The sequence below is a fragment of the Urocampus carinirostris genome, chromosome 13 (assembly GCF_059441175.1).
Source record: "Urocampus carinirostris isolate Australia breed hairy pipefish chromosome 13, RoL_Ucar_1.0, whole genome shotgun sequence".
Classification (NCBI taxonomy): domain Eukaryota; kingdom Metazoa; phylum Chordata; class Actinopteri; order Syngnathiformes; family Syngnathidae; genus Urocampus; species Urocampus carinirostris.
The window spans coordinates 7,625,711-7,652,651 of NC_142361.1; the positions used below are offsets into that span (position 1 = coordinate 7,625,711).

General features: G+C 38.0%; 1 protein-coding gene across 3 annotated transcripts in view; it reads right to left on the reverse strand.

Moving 5' to 3' along the window:
- The window catches only part of LOC148353632 (serine/threonine-protein kinase MARK1-like), a 70,389-nt gene extending 43,974 nt beyond the window's left edge, over nucleotides 1–26,415 (reverse strand). For 2 of the 3 annotated variants that reach the window (XM_088350756.1, XM_088350754.1), the window contains exons 1-3: nucleotides 25,931–26,415; nucleotides 9,810–10,010; nucleotides 3,580–3,633 (exon numbers count right to left, since the gene is read on the reverse strand). In XM_088350756.1, coding sequence (XP_088206882.1) covers nucleotides 3,580–3,633; nucleotides 9,810–10,010; nucleotides 25,931–25,981 — 306 coding nt within the window. In that variant the 5' untranslated portion in view covers nucleotides 25,982–26,415. The remainder of the gene's footprint in view (nucleotides 1–3,579; nucleotides 3,634–9,809; nucleotides 10,011–25,930) is intronic. The other variant, XM_088350755.1, reaches the window with a different exon arrangement.
- Between the last annotated feature and the right edge of the window lie 526 nt (nucleotides 26,416–26,941).

The window sequence follows — 26,941 nt, forward strand, 5'->3', positions numbered from 1 at the left end:
AAAGGAAGTAACACCCTTTATTCGAGGACCCTTTGTATCAAACTTCAACTCAATCTTTGAGGGGAACTGACGCTTCAATGGTGTTGTCATTTTATGTCAATGGGTAGAATAAAGTGAAAAGTCAGGAACTAAAATAAAAATAAAGACTTGGGTACAGAGAACTATAAAAAATAATCAACAAATGTAAAAACAATAAAACTCCAAAGGAAATGGACCTGCATTGAGCGTCTCAAAATATGGCAAAGCAGACATCGCAAATGTGCGCTGAATAATTAATGGCGACGCAATGATTTGCCAAGCTCGAACATGATGACGTTGTTGCGCATTATCACTTGGCAGTGGATAAGCAGTACCGTGTAACCTAGACCCAACTCTGATTGCGACCCGTCCAGCCAATCGCACTTACGGCGCCGTAGATGTTCATTACCGAGATGTGTGTGCACAGATTACAAACCGCATAATAGTCTGTTAAACAAAGAGCCCAGACAATAAAATGAATCTCGGTCGGATTTGATGAGTGTCTCTTTTTGTGATTAGCCAAACAATTGCAATCAGATCCCATTATGTTCAAAGTCAATTACAGATGTGCTAGTGGACACAACACTGGTGGGGGTTGAATAGGGTCAAGGGCAAACTTTTAGATGGATATTCCACTACATTGGAAAAAGATGTGACTTTGTATGCATAATTTTAAAAGCATTCACTGCAAGAAATATGGTCGTATTTAACATCATCATATCATGTGATGACCTAAAAATCAGTGAAACGTAAAGGATCATTTTAGCAGTAAAAATCTTTGAAACGCGTTTCTAGAATCACGAAAATCAATACAAAAAGTAAAGATAATGCATGACTAAGCTACTTTCAAGAAGTAGAGTTAATTAATCATGGCACTAGAATTAACAGCTACAAAATTTACCAGGGAGTGAAACCTTGTTTAAGAGTAATCATAAAATCCAATATGCTTTCATACTGTCTATATAAACATGCCAAATACACTCTAAAAATGTAGGTAAATAATAAAACAATTTAGTTGAAAATTGACCAATCCACTGCAAGAATTACTTTGCCGCAACTTGCGCTGTTGCTTTGCAGAAACACCTCCAATAAGATTGTTTTTTAACAGTGGTGCTCATACGTTTTAAAGGGACACTGTGTATTATTTTGCGCAACCTAGTGGTAGAAAACCAAAATTCATTTAAAAAAAATCATTGGTTTAAAAAAATAAGCAAAAATACATGAACTGTCACATAAACATGCCTTTTAAAAAAATACTCATGGGTAGAAAAAAATATATATTTTGCATAACATGAAATACAACTAATGGGAGCTGACACATTTGTCTGTCATCTTACTGCTACAGGTTAAACCTAAAAAAGGCTGGGCAAGAAAAGAGAAGTAAAATGGTGCAATTTTGTTTCTGAGTTGCCATAATTAGTATTTTTTCTTGTAGTATTTAGCACTCATTTTGCACTACACAATACAGCGACAACTAGTGGTCACATAATCCACACTGTTCTTTTATTCATGCAAACTACATACAAAATTAATAATTCAATGTGATCTATTCTTTTCAAATGTATTAAGGATTTTTTTTTAATTACACCCAAAACTAACTCAGACAAATGAAGATCAGAGCATTAAAAAAAGAAGTTTTTAGTTTTTAAAATTTGATCAAAATCCAAACACAAAAGACTGCAATCAAAGTTTTAATCCTCCAGATAGAATAACGACAAATACTGCAGCGTACATAGCAGTTTTGAGCATTTTCATGCAAACAAATTATTGACCCTGACTCAATTCCTGAATTATTAGTTAGCTGCAACACTATATTTGCACCAATCGCAGCAATCTTTTTTTTTTTAAACAAACATGGGCTTTAAAAGGGACTTTAGTGCAAAATGATGCCTTATAACTAAATTACATTTTACTACTCAAGGGGGGGAAAAAAATCTGATTTCCCTCACTGTTACTTTAACATCAATGAGAAATTGCAATCTTGTGAACCATTGCAGCGGTGCCAAGAGATGCATCAAGTTATTAACTGTCGTTTTTACAGGGTGTGATTTCTGTAATGGGCTTTTAATGTGCGCCTACAACATCCGCATGGCAATTTGTAAGTCATCTATTGCGTGCTAGAATCAAAAGAGGTGAGCTGTGATAATGTGATGTGCTGAGGAATAAAGTGCCTCAAACAGTCAAGCAGCAGTATGTTTGGTTGCAAAATCAGGTGGCTCTCACACACACACACACACGCACTCATTGGCAGAAGCAATAAGAGCTGAATTCTACTTGTCTTAAAGACTTAGGTTTTTAATCAGTGTTTGTGTGTGTGCCCGTGTGAATGTGAGTAAATTTAGGAGATAAGGCCAGATCTAGACGTAGTAATCAGGAAACGGTTTCTCAGGTTGTAATTACCCGTGACTATTTGACGAAAGATAATGTATGACAAAATGGGCAAGCTGTTGTATTTTTAGCTGCAGTCAAACCACAAAACAAGCTGAGTCAAGAGTGGTGGGTGTGGCTTAAGGTGAAGGAAAGTTGAGGTGAGCACATCAAACACACCCTGAGGTTATATGTCATTACAACAAATCTTTAACAATATGGAAATGGAAATGAAAAAAACAGAACAATCAATTTATCATATGAGGCTTTTAATCCTTATGTGACTTCAATATTATATTATCTTACCGGGTATTTCTAGGCAAATTTTTCAATTTCTCCAGTACCATTAAAAGATGAAATCCGGTGTGAAACATGTTTTTGCTGTTCCACAAATATAAAGGACTTTTAATTTTGCGTGAGCATTAATCGAGACGTATGTTTTTTAGATCTTGAACAAATTGCGAATGAATTTGTGGATCTGAACAATACGTGTGGAATTTTTTTTTTGAGACAAATCACTCCCCATATAGGGGTCTCATAAAATGACGGTAACATGAAGCTTAAATTTTCAGTTGCAGGGAGTTATTTCCATTACAATTTATCATGATACCTAATCCTTGCACTAATACACAATTCATACTGCCCTATTTAGGTATAGGTGGCACCTGTCCTCTTGGGCCAACCCATTGGAGGCAATGACGCTTCATAGGATAATGCCATACAAACTAATTCCAGCTTCAGTTAAATACAATGGAGGAAGAAATGCAAAACAAACTATCGAAGCCACCAGAAAGCAGTGGCACCGTCATTTTTAAGCAGACTTGTGAAACATTGCAACAATTTACAGCATTTACAAACACTTCATTCAAGATTCAAACGATTTTCATTTCTTGAAAACACATTAAAATTCAAGCATTTTCAAGGATTTCAAGCACCCATGTGAACACTGTACAAGTAACTGGCTTATATCAAATATGTGTTAACGGGTAAACAGAGAAGAAAGAGAGTGTTAATTACAGGAAAAATTGAGCAAGATTTAAACTTGTTCATGTTCAATGACACCAACACTGAAACAAGAATAAGAACATTCTTAAATTACTTATCATGCCACGTAAAAGCACTAACGAACCTAAAAATACATTTTAAAAATGATATGTTATGAGAAATGTGTCATTTGATGCCAGGCAGACTTACCTTCTGTAGACTGGTGGGATTCAGCTGGGTTTTATCTATAATCTTGACTGCCACCTTGAGAGACAGAATTGAGGATGGGGGGGAGAAAAGAGAGAAAGTAAGACAGAGACTCAGCAAGTGCCAAAACTAATTCCCCCTTTTGTAGAGTTCCATTTTGTTTGCTGCAAACCACCCTCATTATTTCCCCGCAATTGACAGCGTTGCCACAGCGAGCAATGACTGATTCACACCTTCAAAAGGCTTTTGACACATCAAAAGCAAAACATAAATATTTCCCAGGCAATTGGTTGTTCTGGTGATTATGGAAATGTGGTATTAAACAGAGGAGCTGCAGTAAAAAAAATGGTACATGACTCTGCACGTCAGACTTGGCCCGGCGGGTTGTGTGGGTCAGAAGCCAAGACGAGCTGCTCAATGATCGTCCCAAAGTGCAAAGCAATTAGAATGGCCTTGATGCACTTAGTGAGTTTTTAGCTGCCTTCATATTCACTGCCATTTACCATCTGCTACCATTTATTTCAATGCCAAGACTTGCATAGTCAATATCATAATGTATCCCACTATATCAGGGGTCAACAACTTTTTTTTTTAAAGCTAAGTTACATTTTGTAACTGTGTGGCATGAAGAGCTACCAGTTTGACATGCATTTCAAAACTGACAACTTATTACAATGTTGCTACTGTATGATTACCAGGTTGTATTTTTTAGAAGTTGAGTTCTAATAGGCTCAGTCAACTACTACAACATCATGTCAGTTAGAAAACAAATTCCCTAGGAAATACCAATCACTGGTGAGATATTTTTAAAAACTGTCTGTGGGCTACTCAGGATTTCTTAAAGGGATACTTGGTACCTGCGCCCATCATGCTGGAGACGCCTGCACTATATTCTGCACTTCCATTTAATACTGTTAACATAGCTTTATCCATCGTTATTCAAAAAGTAAAATCCATTCAAGGGCCATTCATAGTTACAAATTACAAAAAAAAAAAATATAATGCAATACTAAATGGAAGAATTGAATTTATAACTTTTTTACCGGAAATGCAAAGTAAAAAAAAAAAAATCAACATTCATGTTCTAGCAAGAGTAAAGCACTAAGTCACTGTGAGGAAAGTTTGGGTTATCAAGATGGGAAGTGCATCATTAAAACATTCAAGACACTCTTCTTTTCCCTTAATTCCACCTCAAAATGGAAATTTAATGTGAGACTAAAACGCACTTGGTGACAGTTACTACTCTCTGAATCACCGGTGATGGTTGGAATTGTTACAATGCATGCTGAGCCAGTAATTCAATGTTTTGTCCTCTGGTAATTATTCAGTAAGTGTTGAGGACAAGTCACCACACGCATATCCCGGAAGCATCAAATATTCATTAAAAAAAGATAAAGAAAATTCAGTCAACTGTGGAAAGAGTACTCAATTTCAATGCCAACACTTTCTACATTGCTAACCTGGGGTTCCTTGCCAGAGTTATGTCCATAGTTTGAGCCAAACCTTAATTAATATAGCATTATTTCCTTTTGAGAAATGTTCAGAAATAAGATAAATCAAAACAAATTGCAGCAGGAATATTTACAAACCAACCATTTTAGGTTGCTTGTTCATAAGAACGATGTACAATGGCCAGTCTTCATAAGTGAATAGTCAAAACTGGATAAGAGGCTGTGTTGCCTAGCAGTTCACATGATTGCGAATGGGCCCTCCTCTCAAACTGACTAATTTTAGCAAAAAGCAGAAATTTAAGGAGTAACAAATTCTAGACTTCTATTAGAGAACTTTACATTGAAATAGTGTGCTTGATTTCCTAATGACCCCATTATTATTATTATTGTTATTATTATTATTATGCTTGGCAGATCCAGTAGGAGCTCTGTACTTATGTAGACTTTCCAAAGAGAGTGCATCTATATTTAGGTCTTCCTGGCACTTGTTCTCTGTCGAGTGTATGAGAGCCTCTTGAGTCAAATTCCTGTTTCCAGAGACCATGAGACCCTGTGTCAAGTATAGAATAGAATAGATAGAATAGAATATACCTTTATTGTCATTGTTACAAATGGGCTAACATATTGTGACAACGAAATTGGGCATGACACTCCAGTTTTACACATAGTGAGGGTATGAGCAAGAAGATAAAGGAACAGAGAAGATAATGTTATAAAACAAGGGGAATAAGGCTATAGTTATAATTTACATGGTATTTACACAACAATGTCAGCATGTGGGATGTTACATACAGGGTTGTCGTGATAACGTTGTATCGTAACGGTTGTGCAATATTGCATTTGGTGCAAAGTCATCATGGTGCAAAAATAGTCATTCAAGAGAAAAAAAACCTGAATAATGTAATAAAACTAGGATGTTTGAGAATAAGTATTAGTCTGAAGTAAAAAACCAGGTGTAATATTGAAATTAAGTCAGGACTAGTAAGTGTAATTTTGTGGCCAACAGCAGCTCCTGTTCTTCTTATTAGTAAACTGGTTAATAGTCTATTTTCAACTATAGTTATCAAGACCAATATGTGAGGTATTATACAACCTTAATTGCTAGATTTGTTCCCATTCCACTCCAAGAGCGTGATAAGTGAAGCTTGATTTAGTACTTTACATTTTGGCTCATAACATAATGTAAAGCAGACACAATAAAACAAGCAATGGCTCTCACATAAAGGTATTTTCATACTTTTTTGTTTGTGTTCCTACCTACAATCATGCAAATATGCTGCCAGGGGACTGAAAAAATGTAGTCTTAGAGTTGTGACACGACGCCTCCACTAAAATTACCAAAACTTTGCTTTAAACACGCGTAACTTCTTCAACTAAATACCATGTAACACAATATGGCGACTGGCTTCCAAGCGCCCTAGGGTTACTCGGACGTCACTGCTCAAGGTTGTCAAAGACAAGACATGCCGTTTGCAAAATGCATTATAATGGAAAATAATTGGAATATACAGATTAAATATATGCAGTTTATGTAAAAAGACTGTACTATTTCCTCACATTTTGCATGTTTAGGAATTTGGAATGACCTTTAACTTATAATTTTAAAATAAAGACATTATTGTTAAATTGTGAAGGACTTCTGTTTCCCCCCAAAATTTAGATAATACCTCAGATAAGTTGAATGTGATTGACAGGTGATCAGTCAGGCTTTTGGATGTTTTGTCCCCCAAAACCACCACCCCTATCCACTCACACGGAGACCCCATCCGTTTTATTGGTCTATGTCCTTTCCTGCACTCTGATCAGTGTGTCTTTGCATTCTGATGAGCCAGCAAAGCCACTTTTACACACAATGCCACCAGGCGACTAACCTTCCCCTCGTGACCCAGACCACGTATCGAGTATGTCTGTTTAACATTGGCCAACAACAAGGACAGGCCGCAGGAATACCCTTGTTACTCCTAATGTGGCCACTCGCTAGATGAAACTTAGTGGGTTTAACAGAGGAAGCAGGCAGCTAACAAAACAATTGTGACAAAATGCAGGATGCAGTCAACTTCAGGTTTCAAATTGTCTAGAAATTGTATAAGTTCATCAACTCTTCCCTCTATAATACAAACATTTGTCCTTCTGGATTTTCACTATTCTCATTTTGAAGTGGTCAGTTTACATTAGTGGTAGAAAGCTGCGATAACCATGTCTCTTCAAGCGACCAGTAATATCTAGGGTTGTAAACGTTCTAAAATGTCAAACTATGCATAGCCTTAAATTTTGATGCCAAGGGAACAAAATGAATTACATAATATTAACACATTTTAAAGCCATAAACTATTTTCAAAACAACAACGATCTTTCAAAGATTCCCTAAATATTTACTTCGTCTTTAACTGACACTCGAAATGAGAATTTAAACTAGAAGGAGGGTAAAATAAGAATATGATTCTATAGCAATAATAATATTAGCATTAGAGTGAACTACTTTACATTTTGTACATAAAAAATAAAATAATATTTCACAATACAATAGTTCTCTTATATTTAGGTTATAAAAGCAAAAACAATTATAGGGGGTTGGGATAGACCAAAATAAATACATTTGGGCCGATACTGAAAACCGAAAATGGGCCAAGGCCACCGAGCTTGTTTAGAGTATTGCCTTTATTAAATTCTCATAAAGCAAAGTAAAAAATAATTTAAGTGCTTTAATAAACCCTGTTGGACAAAAAAAGGGCAGCAGATGAATTCATACTTTTGAGGGATCCAAAATGAATCTAACGCAAGGATGTATATTCTACTTTAGAATAATGTGGCTGTTTATGATGAAAAGTAAATCCATAGCTTTTAGCTGCTACACTATCACTTTTAATATTTTGGGGGCATTTTACATTAGCTTTAAACTGACAGGGGTGTGAGTAATGACAAAAAAATGTGAGGATAAGGAAAGTGATGATAGTAGACTGTGCCAACTGCCGCACTAACAAGTGTCTCTTAAATATTCAACTGGGTGAAATAATAAAAGTAAGTTAACCCATACCTGTCAACCTGTGCGTTTTTGCCGTACAAAGTACGTTTATTATGCATTTTAAGACGTGTACGACGTACAAGGAAATCTGTACGGAAAAACGCAAATTTGTCAATTATGCGTACCCTCCGGTATACACAGACTATCACGAAACGGCAAATCAAGTCAAACGAGTTCGCAAGTCATTCTGATCTGAATACAACATTGTTGATTGAGTAAATTTGAAATACATGTGGTCTTAAAAAAAACATTGGATTTCATGAGGTAGTTGTGTAGTGAAAGGAAGTCAGTCTCTTTTTAGAGAACCGGCTTTTGCGGGCAACTCATTAAAGAGAGTCGGCTCTCAAACGGCTCACTTGCTTTAATGCATTATATTACGAATTATTATGTTGTATACAGAAGTTAAGAAAAAAAGGATGTATAAAAGGAGAAAATGAAAAAAGACAGGTTTGTGGTAATCCCTTTAATCAGTATATTACTAACACTAATTTAATGCAGAAAATGAATTAATAATTTGAAAGAGAAAATGTAGTATTCTACTTAATTATATTTGCATGTATTTTTTACTTCTACAGTGAACGTCCAAGCGACTTAATTTTTGAACTTTTTTTATAATAAACCTCATTCATGTCGAGCAACTCAGTATCTCACGACAAAATGTTAATAAACAATATATATAATAAAACGAAACACATGTACAATATAACATGCTAAACTACATAAATAAACATGTTTGAAAAAAAAAATATGGTTAAATAAGATTATTTTGTATTTTGGAAGGGAAATAATCAAAAGAGAGTTCTTTAAAGCTCAATAATGTATTTAATATAACAATGTCATAGAAAACCCTCATAGTTTTCTTTTCAATATTTGATACAATAAGAAACAAAACATTTATTCAAAACATTTATTTTTTTATCATTTAAGTAATATTATTCAGTGTTCGTTTTCAGTTTAATTTGGAAACTTTTTATTTGAGATATTCCAATATATTTGTGAGTGAATAATTATATAATTGATTTAGATCAGTTTCGATATGAAATAATGATAATTTTGATTAAATTACATAGTCAATGACCAGCGATATATGCCGATGGAGATTTTTCGTTTTCCGGAGTTCCGTTTAGCGAAGTGGATGACGTCACACGCTAAGCAAGGAATCGGAAAGGAGGTTAGCTCCGTTAGCTACCGGTTGCTCCAGGTAGCTCCACGTTAGCGTCCGAGATGCTACACGTGAGCCACGTTTCCGTAAAACACAGCAAACTGCACTCCCTGTACGCTTTGACGTTTTTCACCAGCACAGCCAATTCGTCTGTCTTATTTGGTATAGAGTTAACATTTACCATGATTACGGACGGTACAGAAGACTTATAACGCCGCTAGCCGCTTAGCCTTAGCTCCGGCACTGCATCCACGATAGGGCCCCCTCATCACGCCGGCGCGAGAATTCTTCAGGGCAAGGAGTTGATTCCTCGGATAAACGCATTTTTGTGCGTTAAAACCCATAACGATATGATAGAAAATAATCCAAAGTGTACGGACGGCAACGAAGACTTATAAAAAAAACGTAGTTTTTGTGACCCAACCGTAACACCGTAGTGGGTTCAAGAAAACCGTACTCATTACGGCAAAACCGTAGTACATGGCAGGTATGTATGTGTGTGCATCACAACTTGTGTGTCACTTGATAGATTAAAAATCTTAAGTTTTCCGTAAAATATTATGCTATCATAACGACATGTTAAAGTGCTGTCTCCTACCTCTCGTCCAGTAAGAACATGTCGGGCCAGCTTGACCTTGGCGAAATTTCCCTTTCCGATGGTCTTGAGAAGGCGGTAGTTCCCAATGTGTGGGTGTTCTTCCGTGGAGGTGAAGGAGTTGCGACATCGTGGTAGGCTGTGACGACTTGCAGACTTTGTCGGGGGAACCGGGGGCTCAGCGAAGCCGTCCACAGATGAGTGCTGTAGAAAAAAAATATATCAACTCTAAAGGAGCTTTCCAAATATGCTATTCCATTCAATATTAGGTGTGTTGATGTTGGCTTTAATTGACCGTATCTTTTTGTCTTAAAAGGTCCACCCTAAAACTTTAAATTGGCCAGAAATTTGAACATCCACCTTATAATTTTGAGCACCTTATATGCGACAAAATTTGGAAATGCATAAACATATTTATGCAATTATTGATCAGTCAATACATTTCATTGCTGACCAAAATCGGCAACGGGGATCGAACCGGATACCAATGGTAAGGGTACCGAATCGCAACCTTTAGGCCGCGAGGAACAAGGATGGTTGTTTACTACTGGATTACATTTAATGCAACGGAAATCGAACCAGAATCTCAGCGAGAAAAATGTCGAATCATATCAATTGGACGACTAAAATACCAACGACACATGAAAATGCATTAGGTCTTTTTTCATTATCACACTTTTTTCAAATTGTTACCTGTTATGTTGGAGAAATGAGAAAACAGAAACTGATAAAAAATCGGTATGAAATTTAGTTTCACTTTGTGTAGGCTCAAATTTAGTATTGTATGGGACAAACGTTTAATTAGGTGCTCCAATTTTTTATATCTAAATCTTTCTAGACAATTAAATTACTTCCCACAATGTATTTCCCTTCATTCATTCAGAAAAACCTAATTACCTCACACAATGTCTTTCTCTCCATTCAATTCAGAATCTCGTACACTTTTAAAGACTTTGCGAGTCGTCTGTACAAAGACATGTTTAAGAGTTCTCAATATTCTTGAGGCCAGGCCCAGTAATAACCTCAGCAATTTAGTACCGTAAATGAAAATAGTGTGATAATGACATATAACATACCGTTGCTATTGCTAGTGGTTTAGTGGATACGTTCCAGCTTGCTCTCTGACGATATTCAGTTTAGTTTCCAGTTGCATCTAATGTTATGCAATCGTGACCAAAGTTACAAACTGAACTTAGTAGCGTGAGATAACCCTCACACATTTTTAAGTTTCCGTTAAAAAAAATAATAATTAAATTCCAGCTGACTGCCCTCGTACAACACAGGCATAAAAATCACACTGTTCTGGCATGCGTAGGGGAATTAGCAGTGGATCGCAAGAAATACAACGTTGGCAATAGCAGATGCCCAGGTTGTTTGGGGTAAAAAAAATCCCATGATCCTTTTCTTCTATCTGAGCGCCACACCTAGCTGGAAGACAATTCCCCGGTGCGGTAAACCGTGTCCGCTTGGCTCCCGTTTCACGATATACCCTACGGTGCACATCGAATCAGGCTGAGGATGATGCAGGCACCCCTATGAGTCACTGGTGCGCATTACACATAACCAATTTTGTGGAAGAAACTACTTTGGATCTTTACATTACCTGGAAACCACTTGTTGTCATGCTGAAGCGATGGGGGAAAAAAAAGTATGAATGAGAATTTGGCCTTCACCCAAAACAATCTGAATGAATCAAAACGGACAACCGGTACAGGTTCTTCTTGACAGGCTGGTGCGTCACCCAGATGTGATCATACAGACCTTTCTTGCCATGATCTCCCAGCCATGCAAAATTATACAGACAAGTTATAAAGAAAGACATTACATCCAGATTAAATATCACACACTAGTAGGCTTATTGTCCTCACTAATCAAATAACTGGGAGCACAAGACTGTCGAGTGTGCAAGAATAAAATTCCTTCCAAGAAGACCCTGAACAATGGAATTTGTAGAGGCCAAAGCAAGTAAGTACAGTGAATCATTCACTCCTAGAATATTTAAATGGAAAACGGAGGTTTGCCGACAATGGCACTGGATATGTTCAAATTCTAAGAACCGATATAAGACTCTTTAATTAAAACTATAGAATATAAAAATGATTATCCGTAAATTCAGGACTACAGACACTCCCCTACTTACGACCATTCGACTTATGTAAAACGGTAGATAAGAACATTTTTTTCGGAATGTCGAAAAATATCTGGACATTGCTGTAAATAAGATTTTGTATTGTGTTCACCTTTTTACGAGTACAGGACATTACTGTAGTATTTCTTTCCGCTGCTACCAGCGTGTGGCGCTGTGAGAGGTCACCCAGCATCACCTGGAAGTAAAAAAATCAGCTTCCTCTACCTCGTTCATGTGTAAACATTCTCTACAGTCTATGTCTATAGTATGGACTCTATACTATCTCCAGCGCGCTAAGAACTTTTGACATTTTTATTGTTTAAGATCTCGTGCATCCATTCAATATGGTTTGTGTAAAGTGTAAAGTGTAAAGAAGAGACAAGCAGTTTCTTTTGAAACGAAAGTGAAATAAGAAAGCTTAATGCGATTAAGAAAATGGTCGTAAGACTTTTTTTCTGCCACTTTTTATCATGGAGGAGGACCGCTTGGAGCGCATCTTCCAAAAGTAAGTTAAACTCAACTTTATTTATCTTTATAGAGCATATTATTTTATGAAATGTGTATTTCTTAGTACAAAACAATACGGTTACTTATACAAGCCTTAAACATACTTATATAGCACTGAAGCAACTTACGAACCAATTCAACTTACGAACGATCGTCAGGAACCTATATAATTCGTAAGTAGGGCAGCGTCTGTACAAGCTCATATGTTTTTGCAACATTTTAAACACTAATTATCAAAACCACTCATGGAAGAGTGTATGAACTAGTAGGTCATGCATCCAATGGTTAAGTACTCACAAAAAAACAAAACTAGCACAGAAAATACACTTTCCTTTTAAAATCGAAAATCGCATTGAAATTGCAATACAGGTCTGAAAAATCACAATTACGTTTTCTCCCAAAATAAGAAATTTTATTCTTGCACACACGACCTTCTTGTGCTCCCAGTTGTTTGACTAGTGAGGACAATAAGCCTACTAGTATGTGGATATAATGTCTTTCCCAAGATAACTGGTGATTACAACAAAGGCTTAAGCAGTGCATGGACTGTTAGTTGGGCATCAAGGATATTGATTAAAATGCTCAAACAGCTTTCTATATCACCAATGTAACGCACGTGAAATCGTCCACTAAAAGCCTAGCCTCTCTTGAGCATAAACATGTTATGCAATGAAGTTCAGTTTCTCTTGCGCCTGAGGCTAAAAGCTGGACAACAACTCATTCGAGTATGCGTGCTTGATGCGAGGCTCTTTTATTTATTGATTTTCCACATAGTCCGCACATATAGCAGGTATATAAAGTTTGCACACCCCGTTTTTAATGGAAGTTTTGTTGAGATTTAAAAAACGCGTGACCCAAAAATCTTTTCACATAGGGCTAGATAGGTATTTAAAAAAGGTACATTAATAAATGGAATCAACATTTCAAAACTGCATATTGTATTTCCTTTGGTTGTTTTTAGAATTTGGTTGATGATCTGAAACCTTTGTGAGTAATAAAGATGGCAGTCAAGGGGGGTGCAAGCGTGTTTGACTTTAGGGAACTTCTTTTTTTAACTTTTACAGAATTAAGTGAAATTATACCTCCACTACACTAGGGGGTGGCGTTTTGAGTGGAAGAGTGTTTTGTTTACGTTTAGCCTAAACGCAGTGCATTAAGCGCGGAGTACAGGCATTGAGTATGAAGTGTAAACATGAAGTGTAGCAGGCCCTCAAGTGACCCCATGAAATAAATATATGACACAGATGAAGAGACAGGCAAAGAGAGGGGTAAAAAGTCAAACAAATACAAAAGGGAGACCAGCAAAAACTGGTGTGTCTGCTATGTTAAAGATGTTGACAGTGGAGAGTGTGAAGCCAAATAAATTAAGCTGTCACCTCTAGACATTACAACTCAATCATGATAATAAAAAACTTTAGTTTGTTTTCAGCGAAAATGTGCCAAAAGGCGTCGATTTGGCATGAACGAAGGTGAAGTGTTACCATGAATATCAAGCAAGCTGTGTTTTGTCCCCACCAATATAAAGTGATTACCGTATTTTCACGACTATAAGGCGCACCTAAAAGCCTTTTTTTTTTTTTTTTCAAAAGCTGACCATGGGCCTTATAATACAGTGTTCCGTATATGGATCAATATTAGGTCGCTAAGTCTCGCAACTAAGGCAAGCAGCCGCCGATTAGATCTTCCCCCGTAGGCGAAGTAGTCAGCGGTGTATGCTGGAATATATATATATATATATATATATATATATATATATATATATATATATATATATATTTCATTTCCTAACCAATGTGTCAATTATCATTTAAATGGGTCACTATTGGCTAAAATTGTTCTGAGGTAAAGGTCCTTTTTAGCATTTACAGGCTCGCATAGGCTAAAGTGGGGCAAAACAATCCCTGCAATTGGCCGAAAAAAATGTGAGTCGCATGTGTTTGGTTGCTCTTCTGCCTGGAGAAAACATTTTTACTACTGTAGTCTGTATTTGTAAACAGGAATTAAGGGGCTAAACATACAGCTAGCAACAAGCAGCTTCCATCGATGCAGATGCTTTTCGGCTGATTTTTTTTCTCTTTTATTTGTCGGCATTATTGCTTGTTTTAGAGTATGTAAATATTTTACACGGTTGGATTTACTACACTCACGGATGTAAGAGGACCATGGCTGCGTATTATTATTGAACGTGATGGCTGCAAGACGACTTTGGTGGGCTACCCCAGCTTTATATTGTTTCAGACTGATCTTGATGTTTCTAAGATGAGTCTATTTTTAAAAGTAATTCAATTCAAAGTGTTTATTGTCATATGTACAGTAAAAACCACGTTTCCCTGCACAATGAAATTCTTACTTTGCTGTTCACACAGTTGCCAGCGAAAAAGAAAATAGAAACTAAGAAATGGTAAGCATTTCTTGAATCCCAAGAGTTTAACTTTTCCTAATGATATGTTGTCCCTAGGTGTAAGTGAGCGAGTGATTTGTGTTTCTGTGTGCCCTGCGATTGGCTGGCAAACAGGTCAGGGTGTCCCCTGCCCACTGCCCGAAGATAGCTGGGATGAATTAAAACAGCTAAACCGTAGCAAGTTACACTGAAGTTTAAGCATATAAACATTAGCCAAAGTCTGACTATTGGCTAACACAAACATGAAAGCAGAGGAACACACAATGCCTATAATCTGAAAACTTGACAGAGCTCCCGTTTTGACAGTGTTTTTTCATCTCCTTTGCTCTTGGGAGAAAGATAAAATATAAGCAGCTGCGTTGTGCACAAACTCTCCCAAGGTGATATTCAGCTTTGCACGGCTAGCCTCACTTTTTACATGTCTTACATGTATTACCTATTGTTTTATTTTATTGCTGTTCACTATGTTTTGTTTACAGTTACCCAATGCTAAATCTCTTGCACCCTGGTCATCCTGGAAGGGGGGTTACCACTTTTGAGGCCCCTTCTCAAGGTTTCTTTGTTATCTCGTTGTGGGTTTTACCTTGCATGCATGTTGGTTTAAGATCTGAGGATAATGTAATTGTAACCTGCGCAGTTGTTTGAGACATTTTGTGATTAAGGGCTATACAAATAAATATGACTTCACTTCACATGATATCTTTAACAGCTTTTCTTGGTTTTATCTTTCTTTAGGCCAAAACCGAATAATTACCAATATAGGGTGAACTGTGTTAAAAAGAGCAGTGTCAGTTGCTGGTTCTATGTCTATATAACACATACATACGGCACAGCTGATTATTGAGCGTGGGACTCCTCTGCTGATGTAACGTATCGTTTTGGGGATGTTTTGGGACACTCCTCGCTCAAGACAAAATACAAATGAGCAACAAAGTCAGCACCAGTTTATTGAAAAAAAGAAAACACTGAACTTCAACTCTCGTGACACTAGTCGGCCCACTTCCATCATGCAACTGCGCCTCACTTTCTGCACCTACACTATGTCCCCCTAACAACAAAACAGATAAGCATACAAGTGTGCATATTTAAAAATACAGCGGGTGCAAAACTGAGTTTGGTTGTTGCTTATTAAGTATTGATTACTAAGTGCTAACATATTTTATTCATCAATAAGCACAGGCATGGTAAAACACGTTTAAAAAGGCTGGTGTAAAACTGAGTTTGGCACCCACATTTTTTACCAGTAAACATTATCAATCAAACCTATCAAAGGCCTCATCCTCTGTCCTTGCAGTAAATCTCCATTAAACCTGCCAGGTTCACTTTCTTCAATGTCAGAGTCACTTTCCGTGTTGTGCGGCTTCTCAGAAATGATGCCGTCAACAGTCCCAGCAAGCACGTTAGCCCAAAACATCTACGATCCATTTACAAACTGTGGCGTAACCCGCCCGGTGCTGCCTTCCACTCTTAGCCAAACTGTGGTCTCCATCGCTCATCCATTGCTACCACGCCGCTCGCAGCCTTACTTTGAAAGATTGGTTTACACCGTTGTCCAGCAGTAGAAGTTCTGCACTTCACCCTTTAGTGTTCTTATGGTGTCGAATGTTACGTACTGTACGCCTTACAACACACACATGGGCGCTCTGCATGAAATGTTGCGCCGCAAAATTTCACTTATGAGAGCCCTATGGTCTTAAAAATACAGCAATTTTTGTTTTTTTCCGTCCCAAAAAATGTCTGCTGAAATTTTGGTGCATCCTTACTAAAATGTTTTGTAAAGAAAGCGCTACATTAAAGCCATTTAAAGAACGTATCCATCTTTAAAATACAAAAACTGTCAAATATTCCTGTAAAAACCTCGCAATGCAAAAGCGATTTACAGTACAGTGGAACCTCGGTTTTCGAACGCCTCTCAGTTCGAACAAATCGGTTCTCGACCAAAAATTTCGAGAAATTCCTGCTTCGCTTTTTGTTCAAAAAATTGGAGTTCGAACGCCGGTTTCGCTAGGGGCGACGCTGAGCGGCATACGAGTGTAGATTGCCCCCACCCCTCGTGGAGAACTGTTGTCACGGCAACACGCACTCCTTTTCTGTTTTCATTTTTCAAAAGCGGTGAAGGGAGTGTTTTAACCCCTAATTATGCCTCGGAAGAAGGTTGGTGCAAGCAGCAAAGTTGCTACAGGTGAAAAAAAGAGGAGTAGTGCGTACAACTATTGCATTTAAGAAAGAAATAATAGCAAAATATGAAGAAGGTGTGCGAGTTTCCCTTCTTTCAGGAATACAGCATGGCTTCTGCCGACCGGTAAGAAATCCTATTCATAATTCATTTCTTTATCCTTTAACCGCTCACCACTTGTTGTGGAGACCCGGGTGCTAAATGACGTGTAAACGAACTGATTTTTTTATTTTTACACGTTCGTGTTAGCGTAATCTTTCGTACGGAAGATTACGCTAACACGAACGTACGATTAGCCTGGGTTAGCTTTACGTTAAATATTCAAGATAAACATTCAGGGTGTTGGAACGGATTAAAACAATTCTACATTACTTGTAATGGGAAAAAACGGCTTCGGTGATCGTACAAATCGGTTTTCGTACAAAGAAATGGAACGGATTATGGTCGAGAACCGAGGTTCCACTGTATTTTGTTCAATTATTGTGCTGTGACTTTTCAAAGGCATACCAAGCAATCAAAAAAGACAAAGCATTTTCAAGCAATTCAAAATAGTAATGTGTGAAGCTCAAGCATTTCCAACTTCAAGTATGTGAAGCATCCGGGAGTAAGCATTTCAAACACCAATGGAACACCTGATTACCAAGAGGAGGGAGTTTGTCTGATAATAGGCTGTCGTTTAAACATTTCTGAGCATTTTAATAGGGATGCACAGTAAGCGTAATATAATTTGATATCGTGATGTGACGTGTTGCACGCCACTGCATTTGTTTAAGGATTTATAGTTCCATATCTCCGAGTGATGGAGTGCTTGGCCAACCAATACTAAGAGGCAAGTTTTAACGATACGAGCCAGTAAAAGTGAGGCAAAGTTTGCATTAAACGTGTGCCCGACTGTAAAAGGTCATGTATTCTGAGGAAAGTCCGAAGAGCGCAAAGAATTGGTGATTACTAGCGGGTGCTCTGTTGATTGTTATCAAGTCGGGGAATCGACTGAGGCGGCGTTGAAAAAAAAAGGCTGCAGGTCCAAGCTACTGCTGCAGTAAGCTACGTAGCAACACTCACAAGCTACCCCTGTGGAGCCTGTACTCCACCAATGCCACCTCCATTACTCATGAAACAGACAAATTGGAACGACAACGCGATATTCGGGACGCTTGTATTTTAATCATCACGAAGACCTTGCTGAAGTCACGGTAATCCGATGCTAGTGTGCAGCTATCTAGCCTGTCTCTAAATTGCTTTCTTACTCTCAAAGGAGAAGCCCTCTAATGTCCTTGTTCTACTGTATTGAGCAATAAAGTGCATTTATTCAGGGTATGTCAATTTTATATATTTTATGTTTGTGTTGCTGTATGATGGAGGAATCAAACCTCTGTCAAAGTGTGTGTGAGAAATAAAAAGTTATAAAAAAAAGTGCATTTATTCGACTGCAATTCTGTTTTATCCAAAGAGTTATAGTTGTTATTCTGTAACAGCTGTACATTCTCAGTCGGTAATGACGGAATCTCCAGGTAAGTTTGCATGTCACTATGATTAAGTTCTCACAAAAAAAAAACACAGAAAAAGAAACTTTTCTTTTAAAATAGAAAAAAAAATCACATCGAAATTGCAATACACGTCTGAAAAATCCCAATTAGATTTTTTTTTCCAAAATCGTGCAGCCCTACCTTCGAAATTTATAAGATAAAATAATTTGCGGCAAATCAGTTAAATCATGAAAAAGCAAAAAGTTCATTAAACAATCTGAGCCCTGAAAAAAATGTCATTGTTCATGTTTAGTGCACTGTCACCAAATGAAAGACTGCACATGTGTTATTTGAGTCATAAACATCTTGATGTCAGTTACCTTTACTAGATGTCACATTTTCCGTAAATCAACCCCTTTATAAAAACAATACTGTTTTTCACTGCCTTCCACTACAGGCATTTGGGATTGAGAGCATCTCTAGCACTCAAAAATTTAAAAGGCATGCATTTAGCGACTTGAAACAACAATAACATGTCTACATTCCTTTCCCCACTGACAAAAAAAAGCAAGGCTGCAAAAAGGATGATTTTAAAATACTACCACATTTTCATGACCATAAGGCGCACATAAAAGTCTCCAGCTTTCTTCTTTCTTCAAATTGTGCGGCGCGCCCTGTGTGTGATGTAAAGCGGCAGACGGAGCTGCGAACACCATGAGGCTTCTTAATGGTGAAGTGTGGGCGTGTATATAAGGCTAGGTTCACACTGCAGAGCTTAATGCGCTCATCTTGGGACCCAACGATCATGTTCGATTCCCAGCCCCTCCGAGTTAAATGTCGAGATGTTCTTGAGTAATAAACTGAATCCCTAATGCCCCCGATAAGCAGGCTATTGGTGTGTTAGTGTAAAGTGCTTTGGTAGGACTTCAGTGACTTGAAAAGTGCTATATAAATGCAGACCATTTACCATTTACTATAATGCTCAAATACGATTTTTGGGTAAAATCTGATTTTTTTGTGAGATTGTTCACATTTCCAACTAAATGCGACTTCCATGCGATGTCCTGTGACTTCTATGCATCTCCTGTGTAAAGACAACAAATGTCAAGCATGTGCAGAAGAGGACACGTGACGTCACATGCAATGCGCCCATTATTTGCAGATGTACTCATGGATGCTAACGTCGTAGCATATCTAGCAATTTGAAAGTTATTGTGCTACCCGAGGCATAACAGAGTTGTTCCCCCAAATATTAACTAAATCCAAAACCTCACTTTCCCTCCATTAACTGCTTTCTGTGTTTTTGGCCGCCATGGTGTGTTGATTTCTATCTTACGCAGAAGAACATGGAAATTAAGCACTTGCGAGAGAAATGAAGAATAATGAATCAATAGAAGGTGAAGGAAGCTGAAAAACAAACTCTGGTAAGTAAAGAAAACGCAGCTGAGCTTCCACAGAAATAAAGCGAGGTGGCTCGAGTTGGAGGAAAGACTTGAGCAGTGGATCAGCGAGCAAAGCACAGTAAAAGTTGACTTTTCAGACCCTGTTGTGTGCTACGTTGCTCATTTTTAAAATTTTGGTATCTGTGTGTTTTACCTTGTAATTAACACTTACATAAACCACAGCCAAACTCAGTTTTGCTCCTTCTGTATTTTTAAAGATGCACACTTGTATGGTTGTCTTTGTTGTTGTAAGCGGCCGCAGCAGAGAGCACCCATGCCCAATAATAAGGCGTTAAATACAGAAATAGAACCAGCTACAGAAAATGCGCCTTGTAAAGCTGTGCGCCCTACGGTCGTGAAAATACAGTAAATAATCCTTTTATTATTTTATGAATGAATTGATATTACTCCTACGGGTACCCCCAAAACCCTCGCGAAAGGCTGGGAAAAAATAATGAGAAGAAAAATGGTACGATTTGGTCACTTTCAGTCTTCATAAGTAGTATTACAGTGGGACCTCGCTACTTCGCGGTTCAACGTTCGCGGGTTCAGAGCTTCGTGGGTCTAAAAAATAATAATAATAAAATAAAATTTTAAAAAAAAAATATTTTTTAAGCATTTTTGAAGGGGCGTCGCTACTTCGTGGTTCCACGTTCGCGGGTTCGCAGGTCCAAAAAATAATAATAATTAAACAAAAAAAAATTGTATGCATTTTTGAAGGGGCATCGCTACTTCGCGGATTTTCACTTTTCGCAGGTGGTTTTGGTCCCCATTAAACGCGATAACCCAGGGATTACTGTATTCCTTGTTCTTTGTAGCGTTTGTATTTGGTTGGACTACACAATACAGCTGCATCCATCCATCCATTATCTGCAACGCTTATCCTCAGTAGGGTCGCGGGGGTGCTGGATCCCATCCCAGGCATCTTCAGGCAGTTGACACCCTAAACTGGTTGCCAGCCAGTCGCAGGGCAGAGACGACAACTCACTTGCTCATTCACACCTAAGGACAATTTGGACCAGCCAATTAACCTGACAAGCATGTTTTTGAAATGTGGGAAGAAAACCGGAATGCCCCGAGGAAACCCACGCAAGCACGGGGAGAACATGCAAACTTCGCACATGACAAGCATGTTTTTGAAATGTGGGAAGAAAACCGGAATGCCCCGAGGAAACCCACGCAAGCACGGGGAGAACATGCAAACTTCGCACAGGATTTGAACCCATGACCTCAGAACTGTGCCGCGGATGCGCTAACCCCTCATCTGCCGTGCCGCCATATAGCTACATTAGGAGGTCAAATATTACACAGTGTACTGTAATATTATTTTTTACGGGTATGCCCCGTGAAAAACTATTTTATTCTATTCTTAATTATTTTATAATCAAATCGATGGAGTAAAACAAAAAACATTCTGCCAAAACATATTTTTTAAAGATTATTTAGAAACGCTCATAACTGAGGGACTACTAAATTTAGAAAAGTTAGAAAAAGAGATAGATAACAATAATCTATTTTTACTCATACATTTTGGTACCAAATACAATCTACACCAGGAAATGGTTTCAATTACACAAAAAGATAATAAGTGCTCTGCTTGGAAAGACAAATTAAATTGGCAAATATGTCATCTTGAGAAGATAAAAGTATTAGGATTTAGAGAAGGGGTCAACAACCTTTTTGAAGCTTAGAGCTACTTTTGGTTGAGCGCGAAGGGTAACCATTTTGATACGCATTTCTAAAATAAACCTATCATGTTATTATGTTGTTACTATATTATTACTAAGTTGGGCTAAAATAGGTTCAACCAACCAATAAAACATCATGCAAGATAGAAAAAAAAAATATTGACCCTTCGCTGGTTAGCTATAGTTAGAACCTGTACATGGGCTACTAAGGTGTTCTTAAGGGGGCTACCTGGCACCATTTAGGAGACCCCCTGATTTAGAGAATTTCTAATTCGAAATGTATCTAAACAAGTAATGAATTGTAAGAAAAAAAAGAAAAAAGTTGTTTGATTAATTTGATAATCCATTTGTTGTTGATTGATCAATAACTAGGCATCCAAGCAGATAATTGTCTTTTTTATAAGTCTGCTATTTGCAATTAAGGCACTTTACAACACTGAAAATAGAAAAAAATAGATCATAAAGTTTTTTGAACGTTCACGGTTCATGCTTCACAGATGGAGTAATGTACAATTCTCAATCCTCCAGCAACACAACACTGAATACAACAAACGAAAAGGGTGGCGTGTTTAAATGTACCTAAGAAATATGTAAATGGTCTGCATTGATATAGTGCTTTTCAGGTGCTTTACAATTAGCTTCACACTTACCCATTCACACACACACACTCACCCAACTACCTGCTAATCGGGGGCATTAAGGATTCAGTGTCTTGCCCAAGGACACTTCGACATATAACAGAGATGAGCCGGGAATCGAACTTGCGACCTCTTGATCCCAAAACGAGTGCTTTACCTCCTTAGCTCTATAATGGTCAAATTTCTAGCACTTTTTAAGAACTTTCAAAGCAAATTTTCTAATTTTGCCAGTAACATTAAAACAAAAAAAATCCGGTGTGAATCATTTATCAGTATTTTTCAGAGCCACAAATATAACAGCAATTTACATATGCAAATTGTAATCTTGCATGTGGATTCATCAAGACATTTGATTTTTAGATTGTAGTAAACTGAGAATATTTTTGTGGATCCGAACAATACGTTTGAAAATAATTTTGAGACAAATCTCTCCCAACATTGATGTTGGGTAAAAATTACAGTAATATGTAGTGTATATTTTCAGTCTTCCCTTTACAATTTACCACTCGGAAATTCTACCTTTATTTTTTACATGGCCCATAATTCATATGTAATGCTTGCAGTAATGCACATTTCATAGTTCCCTGTTTAGGTGTAGCATGCACCTATCCTCTTGGGTGCAATGACGCATCATAGAACAATACAATACAAACTAAAAACAGTTGGTATTAATCACAAGGGGAGAAGTAAGTTGTTATTCTGTAACAGCATTTTAAAGAAGACTTGTTGAGAAACATGGCAACAATTTCAAGCATTTACAAAACTTCCTAAAAAATGTAAGTACTCTTCTATCATTGAAATAACAACATTAAAATTCAAGCATTACGACGGATTTCGAGCACCCCGTACGAACCTAGTACCCAGAAATGGAAAACAAAATATTCAAGTGGTTTGAGGACTAAAGACAAAATGGACATGGAGTGTCTCAGCTGCGTTCGTTAGCAAGCTCTAAAAATTTCACTAGCCAGCAAACTATGAAGGGTTCAACACTTCGACAGGTTGGTTCTTTATTTCTTTAATTATGCAGCTATTCTTGAGCAGTTTTTATGAGTCGGTTTTAATGCGAGTATATACGGTAATTTGTAATTAGATGGTCACTTTCAAATAAACGCAATATATATATTTTTTTTTATTAAGTATCTGGAACTAATTATTTTTATTTCTGTAACGTGCCCGGCACTGTTTATGAATATTAAACAGTTTGGGGAATAACGGAATACATGTAACAGTGTTATGTAATAAAGAAAAATATACTTGTATTCAGTTACAAAAAAAAACAACTTTCAAATTACGGGTGCAATGATACCTCTACTTACGAACGGCTCTTCATACGAAAGTTTCAGGTTGCAGAGTACCTGAAGTGGAAAATATTGCCCCTAGATACGAAGATTGCGTCTAGTTATACTGTAGTCAAAAATACAGTACACCAGCACTCCTATTTGCTGTTCCGATAGTTTCTCCAACGTAAACAAAAGGGCTGTGTGTATCCCAGCATGTTTTTCGTGTAACTGTCAGAGTTCAGAGACGAAGAGGAGGAGGGGTTCCAGAAAGATGGCGGGGAGGACGCAGACAAAACTAATCAAAGACATTTTAGCAAAAGTCTCAGAATTTGTGGGAAGGAATCACCCAGAAACGGTGTAAAAGAGGCAGGTTATTGCTCATTATGATGACGTCTGCCTCGCTTATTTGCGAGGGATTGTCAAAAGCCGGAAAAAGCAGACTCCATTGGATCAGTTTTTCGAAATGGGAGGTGAAAAGATAAATGAATATTTTAATATTTCCTTTTTTTAAATTTTCTTTACATTACGTGCCACTTGTTTTATGTTTATTGGGCAGTAATCTAATTCTAACATGTATTTTTTTCATGTTGCGATGCTTTTTTGAGGATTTATTAGAAAAATATCAAACTGAACTTTTGAGGGGGTTGGAACGGATTAGCACATTTACATTCCAAATGTGTCTCTGCTTACCAAATTTCCAGGTAACGAAGCTACTCGCAAAACGAATTAAATTCGTAAGTAGAGGTACCACTGTTTATTGAGTAAAATAAGGATAACTTTGGAAGATTCTTTTTTTATTTAAGTTATATTCACATATGCATAATGAGCCGATAGATACATTTTGTCTATCATAATCGAGTAAGAGATATTGCAGCATAGACGTACGTTGTGGCTACAGATACGTCATTTCTGCATATGCCGTGGCATACAAGACCAACTTCCGGGTCATGGGATGACCCTTCGGGCATATATTTCGGAATGTATGGCGAAAAATTCTAAATATTGGCGAAAGGTTTGGAATAGTAAAACTTAAACTTAGACACAGTTTGTTAAAATTCTGAAAGTGAACACTTGGTATGTTTAAACCAATATATGGCATGTGCTCTTAATGTGATAATTACTTGTCTGCCATGCGAAAGAGAACCTTTCATTTCAGCTTAATAATCTATTCTGGTTCCTTCAACAACTAGGGTTATCATTTCCTGTGGTGTGTCTTGGGGAAGTACAGCCTGGTGGTGCCCATTCCTGTCCAGGCCAACAACTATGTGGTTTGAATTTGATCACTTATAGTACTGCCTGGCCATGGTTTCCTCCAGTTGTTTTTTCAAGGTTACATTGTTTATTTAACTTAAAACAAATTTTGTTATTTAATCTATATTATGTTTTATATATTTTAAATATTTATTATTTATATTATGTTTATATTAGTAAATTTTAAAATGATAGTGGGATGTTGGACGCATTCTAAGGGATGGGCAGGGCAATCGTATGATGCGGCAGGGGTAAACCAGTGAAAGCTGTCGGGCCCTGCTGTTGAAGAGAAGAGTGTGTGTCACCCTGACCCGGGTGACATGGCCGCTTTCTTGTGTCCCGTTTCATCCGGAGGGACGAAAGCATGACCAACTTAGGTGCCGAACTTGTTTGGGTGTTTGGGCATTTGGGTTGGCCATGGTCCCAAAAAAATTGTGTGTGTTTTTTGCTATGTTTTCACTTTTATTTACTTTGTTATTGTATGTGTTTGTCTTTCTGTGGGTCACACCTCTTGAGGGATATGACCAAGGTAGATAGATAGAAATGTTTATTTGATCTTTTATTAGTAAATTTGGAGTAATCAAAAAATAATGAAAAACAATCAAGTTACATTACTGCAATATTATGGTCCTCGGTTTATGCTACTGAAAACATGTTTTACAGGTAACTAGTAACTATATAGGATTCCATTTTAAAACTAACCCTCCCAACACTGACAATAAACCCCAAACCTCGTTTTAGGACTGAGCAAGGGCTCATGGCCCACGAGGTGATGGATATTACATTGCAATGCTTCAGAGCGAAAAAGACCCAAAATATCTACAATAACGCTCCAAAAATTAACTGCGCTGGTAGGGCTTACGTTGCTATCTATACAAATTCGTAGGTTGACGCAGTGCGTTGTGAGGGCTAGCTTTGACCCAGCCCTTTCGTATGACATCTCCACCGCCAAGTGCACCTTCCTAGCGGGCTATTCTGGTACTGGGTGGGTTTTATTCCCGGCACACGAAGGCAAAAAAAAGAGAGACAGACCGTAGGGAGCGTCCTCATTGGTCGTGAGCGGTTTAGCTTCCCCTCGAACTAGCTAACCAGCACCGCCGCACGAAACCTCCTAAAATGATAAACTGGACACCACGACACGACTTACGTTTTCGGTGTCACGCTCGTTCACCGTAGGCAATGGCGTCCTGGTCGACATCTTGCGTGAGGGGGAGCCTGGCGATGAGGATTCGGGTCCCACCTTCTCTACATCCCCCCTCTCCTCCAACCAGTCCACAAAACAAAGACAAGCCGCAGGAAATGCGCAAAGGGCGGCTAGCTTAGCACAGCATTGTCCACACGGTTAGCCCTTCCGCTCCGGCCGACTCGAACCCAGATGCTTTTTCGGTCCGGCTATGAGGTTCCGGGGTTCGGCGTGGAGAAAGCTAGGCCGGCCTCAGACTAGACACAAGCCGCAAGCACCCAGAGGAGGAGGAGATGGAGGGAGGAGAAAGGGAGGGAAGAGAGGGGAGGAGGGGGAGTAAGGGAGAAAAAGGAAGATGCGCATATCAAAACCTCCCACCGAAGATGGAGGTCTCTCTCTTTCTCCCCCTCTCCCTCTATTTTTCTCCACTTGTTATTATGCTCTCTCACCCTCTCTCCCTTTGTTTCCCAACACACAACGAGAGTGGGTGCATTGATTTGAACGTAAAATGTGACGAGGGCAAATTTAGTTCTTGACAAACCGGTCTCGATTTATTTAAAAACATTGTCGCCGAACCGTCGCGTGAATAAATTACTGAATGAGAGGTGGAGTTTCGGTGAGTTGAAAGGCCATTTGTGTGGTAAACAATCATTAAAAGGCAGGGTGAGGCCTAATCTTTAAACATGTTACGATTGGGCGATACTGACATCTGTGGAACAACAACAGTAGTGCACTATTTCTATCTTGAGTCATGACTAATACATTTTGCTGACGTAGAATTGACCAAGAGAAACTACTTTGATGTCGCAAATATGCTGTACAAAAAAAGACAAACCTGTCACACTGGCTTCATAAAGGATTGTGATCTAAGGCCTGTTGCTCGCAAGTCAAGTCATGTTCTTTGATTGCCCTTGATCACGAGAAGTCTCGAATCTAGGCCTAAAACACACTTATGTTCTATAGCTTATGAACAAC